General features: G+C 37.5%; 1 protein-coding gene across 1 annotated transcript in view; it reads right to left on the bottom strand.

Annotated features, from left to right (window-relative positions):
• Window positions 1-1366: 1366 nt before the first annotated feature.
• LOC107090756 (keratin, type I cytoskeletal 50 kDa-like) overlaps window positions 1367-5589 on the bottom strand; it is a 19762-nt gene continuing 15539 nt past the window's right edge. Inside the window, exons 2-9 of the mRNA XM_015384317.1 lie at window positions 5362-5565; window positions 5097-5179; window positions 4821-4977; window positions 2261-2422; window positions 2051-2176; window positions 1729-1949; window positions 1609-1625; window positions 1367-1516 (exon numbers count right to left, since the gene is read on the bottom strand). Coding sequence (XP_015239803.1) covers window positions 1419-1516; window positions 1609-1625; window positions 1729-1949; window positions 2051-2176; window positions 2261-2422; window positions 4821-4977; window positions 5097-5179; window positions 5362-5565 — 1068 coding nt within the window. The 3' untranslated portion in view covers window positions 1367-1418. The remainder of the gene's footprint in view (window positions 1517-1608; window positions 1626-1728; window positions 1950-2050; window positions 2177-2260; window positions 2423-4820; window positions 4978-5096; window positions 5180-5361; window positions 5566-5589) is intronic.

Here is a 5589-nt window from a genome sequence, read left to right as displayed (position 1 = left end):
ATCTGGCCAGAAAACCCAATGTCAAATGTTTATTGGATTCAGTTAAAAATTAAACAAATTGCAAGGACTTAAAATTTCCATCTCACCTTGCTCTGGTACCATTGTTCGAGTTCCCTACGATTTTTGGCAATAACTCCCTCGTAGTGTTCCCTGATATCTTCCATGACCTTGTTTAGGTCTATGGAAGGAGGGGCATCACACTCCACGGAAATGCCGCCAGCCTTCGAGTTCCTGTGCATGCTCATTTCCTGTAGTCACATAAGGGGAATGGTTCAATCTGTTAATGCAAGAATTTTTATTAAACTTTCATTTAGTTTTTTGAATGAGTAATGTCTTGCTGTGCTGTATAGGTGTATGTTTTTGTGTCTCTGTTAGTCAAACTGAAGCAATGGGCCAATGTAGCAAGGAAACAAGACTTTTTGAATGTAAAGAGATAGGATGACAGGACAGTAAATAACCAAATGAGGCGCAAGTGTTCTTTTAAATATATAGTATCATAATTTTCTGTGGTTCTATACAAGGCTATTTGTAATATCTTTTTTACATGACAGCAGACATTTTACTCTTTAGCTTTGTAACAGCTCAATTCAATTCAGTTTATTTGTATAGCGCCAAATTCACAACACAAGTCATCTCAAGGCACTTTACAGTTCAACCTGATCATACATTCAAATTGATACAAAGTGTTCTTTCTAAGGAAAACCACTTGATTGCATTGACTCATTGATTCAAATACAGTCCCTCACAGTTCTAATTGTGTACTGTCTCTTTAAGATTCTGGTATAAGGGTCTGGTATTGCTACGCACCACTGCTTCTCTGTAAAAAGCGCGGGAGACGTGATGCAGAGAGATACATGTAATCAGACGGACATATAAATTACCTAGTTTCTTTGTAAATTTTACGGGTTGTTTGGACTCTGCTCATATGTCATGTGTGGGAATATAGCAGCCGTTAACAGGGCTTTTGTAAGGTTGGTGAAGAGTGTGTTTTATTAAAGGACAACACCATAGAAAGCGTTATAGTTTGTTATTGTAAATGATCGCTAACAATGATTATGATGATTTTGAACCCAGTTTTATTCATCATCAAAAATTATTTTTTTGGCTCTCTGAAGATTTGATTTTCTCTGCTGCCTTACCTCCTCGTGGTTCTTCTTAAGCATGATGAGCTCATCCTTCAGTGACTCGTACTGACCCTCCATATCCATTTTTACCAGATTAAGATCATCAAAGACCTTCTTCAATCCAGCGATGTCAGCCTCCACAGCCTGCTTCATGCTCAGCTCGTACTCGTACCTGAGAAGATTTGTNATGCGAACAATATGAAAAAAATCTGTATATGCATTTAACAAATACACATGCAATGTTTTTTCAACTGCAGGATCTTTATTGAATTTACTGACTCTTCTGATTTATTTTCACTTGATCTGATTCACATCAACATCAACACTCTTGGAGGAGTCCACCTTTTTTCCATTCACATAGATCTCTTCCACAGTGATGGTCTTTGTAACCACTAAAAAAGGAAAACAAATGGATTTATAATAACTTGTTTTTCTACAAAGGGGAAATATTTTATTGATGTTAAAAAATAAAAATGTGTCTTACCTTGCCTTGAGCTTTCACTGGAATTGCTGAAAAGAGAAAAGTTATAGGTTAGTTATATATTTTACTCGTAATGTTCTCATTATTTCGTCTGCTTGTTTATACATCTTGACCAGCTCTCACCTGGCAATCTCCCCTTCTAGCAGCCTCCTGTACTCTACAATCTCTGCCTCCAGACGGGTCTTGAGATCCAGAAGCGTGCCGTACTTCAGTTGCATTTCAGTGATGCTGTTGGTGATATTTAAAATCTGAGCCTCCCAGCCTTTGATCACGGCCTGGTGACCTGCTAGCTGGGCTGCATAGCGTTCGTTAGTCTCTCGCACAGTTGCTTCCAGAGAATATTTCTGTTTTGGAGGATGAAAGGGTTTTGCTTTGTGTTTTGAGGGGTTTATTTTTTCATTTTTGTAAAAAAAAAAAACACAAATAAGTGAGAGGTAAGACATACCATACTCGAATGGGACTGAAGCTCAATTTTAAGTCTCTGCAAGGTACTTTTCAGTTCTTTAATCTCAAGGCGGGATGCCCCAAGGCTGGATGAATTGTCCTCTGCAACCTTCTCCACCACCGTTATCTGGCCAGAAAACCCAATGTCAAATGTTTATTGGATTCAGTTAAAAATTAAACAAATTGCAAGGACTTAAAATTTCCATCTCACCTTGCTCTGGTACCATTGTTCGAGTTCCCTACGATTCTTGGCAATAACTCCCTCGTAGTGTTCCCTGATCTCTTCCATGACCTTGTTTAGGTCTATGGAAGGAGGGGCATCACACTCCACGGAAATGCCGCCAGCCTTCGAGTTCCTGTGCATGCTCATTTCCTGTAGTCACATAAGGGGAATGGTTCAATCCGTTAATGCAAGAATTTTTAGTAAACTTTCATTTCTTTTTTTGAATGACTAATGTCTTGCTGTGCTGTATAGGGAGTGTTCATAAGGTTTTGATGTTTTTGTTTCTATTTTGAACGCATCTGTCCTATAATAGCTTATGAAACTTGGCCACCGGGTAACAACTAATCAGACTCCACTTTTCTCTCCAGTTAAATTATCGTTTGTTCACAGGTAACACTCAGGAGACTACAGCAACATTTTTTTCTGTCTAAGTATGGACTTTCACATCTTCTTTCCAGAAGGGTTCATGCGTCCATGGGACTATATTCTTGCTCTTTCATTGTCTGGTTAATTGAAGAAATAGTGACTTACTGAGTTCCCTGTTTTAAACTGTTTAATTAGTTTGTTTTTGACAGATTAATAATTATTTTCATTATATCTATCCTTGAAAATTTGTTGATGTAGCTTAATTGCTTCTATTTTGGTCACTTTATGTTACCTAAGCTGTTCTTGTGATGCATTTAAAGACCATTGGAAAGTTTAAATTTCCTGTTATTTCCCCCTGTATCCAATGGGGCGTTTAAGTACTGTTGGAATTTACTGTATTTGTAATTAAGAGAGATAGCCATGTTTTCTCTTTATTTGACCCTTAAGTTTATAGACTGTTTTATGTTTTTGTGTCTGTGCTAGATAAAATGAAGCAATAGGCCAATATATCAAGGAAAATAGGCTTTGGAATGTAAAAAGATGTACTGTAATGACAGCAAAGTGAAAAACCAAATATGGCGGAAGTGTTCTTATGACTATAAAATAGCATAATTTCTGTGGTTCTTTAGAAGACTCTTTATATCATCTTTTTTGATGACAGCAGAAAACTATGATTAGGATGATTTTGAACTCAGTTTTTTTTTATTACCAAAGAGTATTTTTTGGCTCTCTGCAGACTTGGTATGGACAAACAGGACTTTTTTCAGGGTCTCTTGATTTTCTCTGCTGCCTTACCTCCTCGTGGTTCTTCTTAAGCATGATGAGTTCATCCTTCAGTGACTCGTACTGACTCTCCAAATCCATTTTTACCAGATTAAGATCATCAAAGATCTTCTTCAATCCAGCGATGTCAGCCTCCACAGCCTGCTTCATGCTCAGCTCGTTCTCGTACCTGAGAAGATTTGTCAAGAGAAGGTAGAACAGGTCGGAGACTCTTAAAGGGCCCNACCTTGCTCTGGTACCATTGTTCGAGTTCCCTACGATTCTTGGCAATAACTCCCTCGTAGTGTTCCCTGATCTCTTCCATGACCTTGTTTAGGTCTATGGAAGGAGGGCCATCAAACTCCACGGAAATGCCGCCAGCCTTCGAGTTCCTGTGCATGCTCATTTCCTGTAGTCACATAAGGGGAATGGTTCAATCCGTTAATGCAAGAATTTTTAGTAAACTTTCATTTCTTTTTTTGAATGACTAATGTCTTGCTGTGCTGTATAGGGAGTGTTCATAAGGTTTTGATGTTTTTGTTTCTATTTTGAACGCATCTGTCCTATAATAGCTTATGAAACTTGGCCACCGGGTAACAACTAATCAGACTCCACTTTTCTCTCCAGTTAAATTATCGTTTGTTCACAGGTAACACTCAGGAGACTACAGCAACATTTTTTTCTGTCTAAGTATGGACTTTCACATCTTCTTTCCAGAAGGGTTCATGCGTCCATGGGACTATATTCTTGCTCTTTCATTGTCTGGTTAATTGAAGAAATAGTGACTTACTGAGTTCCCTGTTTTAAACTGTTTAATTAGTTTGTTTTTGACAGATTAATAATTATTTTCATTATATCTATCCTTGAAAATTTGTTGATGTAGCTTAATTGCTTCTATTTTGGTCACTTTATGTTACCTAAGCTGTTCTTGTGATGCATTTAAAGACCATTGGAAAGTTTAAATTTCCTGTTATTTCCCCCTGTATCCAATGGGGCGTTTAAGTACTGTTGGAATTTACTGTATTTGTAATTAAGAGAGATAGCCATGTTTTCTCTTTATTTGACCCTTAAGTTTATAGACTGTTTTATGTTTTTGTGTCTGTGCTAGATAAAATGAAGCAATAGGCCAATATATCAAGGAAAATAGGCTTTGGAATGTAAAAAGATGTACTGTAATGACAGCAAAGTGAAAAACCAAATATGGCGGAAGTGTTCTTATGACTATAAAATAGCATAATTTCTGTGGTTCTTTAGAAGACTCTTTATATCATCTTTTTTGATGACAGCAGAAAACTATGATTAGGATGATTTTGAACTCAGTTTTTTTTTATTACCAAAGAGTATTTTTTGGCTCTCTGCAGACTTGGTATGGACAAACAGGACTTTTTTCAGGGTCTCTTGATTTTCTCTGCTGCCTTACCTCCTCGTGGTTCTTCTTAAGCATGATGAGTTCATCCTTCAGTGACTCGTACTGACTCTCCAAATCCATTTTTACCAGATTAAGATCATCAAAGATCTTCTTCAATCCAGCGATGTCAGCCTCCACAGCCTGCTTCATGCTCAGCTCGTTCTCGTACCTGAGAAGATTTGTCAAGAGAAGGTAGAACAGGTCGGAGACTCTTAAAGGGCCCTTTGAGAGCTTGAGAAAAAAGATAAAATAGATACCAAGGAGCAAATACTAAGATAATTCACTCACTTTGTTTTAAAATCATCAGCAGCCAGTTTTGAATTGTCAATCTCCAAGTAGAGCTTGGCATTGAATGTAGTAGCATCTCGGATCTGAAGAAGAAAGACAAATTTGTAAAAAAAAAATAATAAAAATAAAAAACTATTGTTTTGGATTTCTTTTTACATATTATGGTTAAACGGCAATTAATAGAAAATGTGTACATTTCTAAATGAATCATGTTAAAAACATTCACCCTTGTTAGAAGTAACCTTTTGAGTCTTTTCCCTCCTACCTTATTCTGCAGGTCAGCGATGGTGGCGAAGTAGCTGCTGTAATCACGGGTGATCACAGTTTTACTTGAGTACCATTCTTTGATCTGCTTTTCGAGTCGCTCATTCTCCTTTTCCATTGAATGGACTTTCTGAATGTAGGAGGCCAGACGGTCATTCAAATTCTGGAGCATGAACTTCTCGTTGGCATCAACATGGAGGTCAAGTCCATCAGTGAGACCGAAGCCATT

Source organism: Cyprinodon variegatus, unplaced genomic scaffold (assembly GCF_000732505.1).
Source record: "Cyprinodon variegatus isolate N-32 unplaced genomic scaffold, C_variegatus-1.0 Scaffold310, whole genome shotgun sequence".
Taxonomy (NCBI): domain Eukaryota; kingdom Metazoa; phylum Chordata; class Actinopteri; order Cyprinodontiformes; family Cyprinodontidae; genus Cyprinodon; species Cyprinodon variegatus.
Note: the sequence above shows the minus strand (reverse complement) of the source record. Positions and strands in the feature narration are given on the sequence as shown.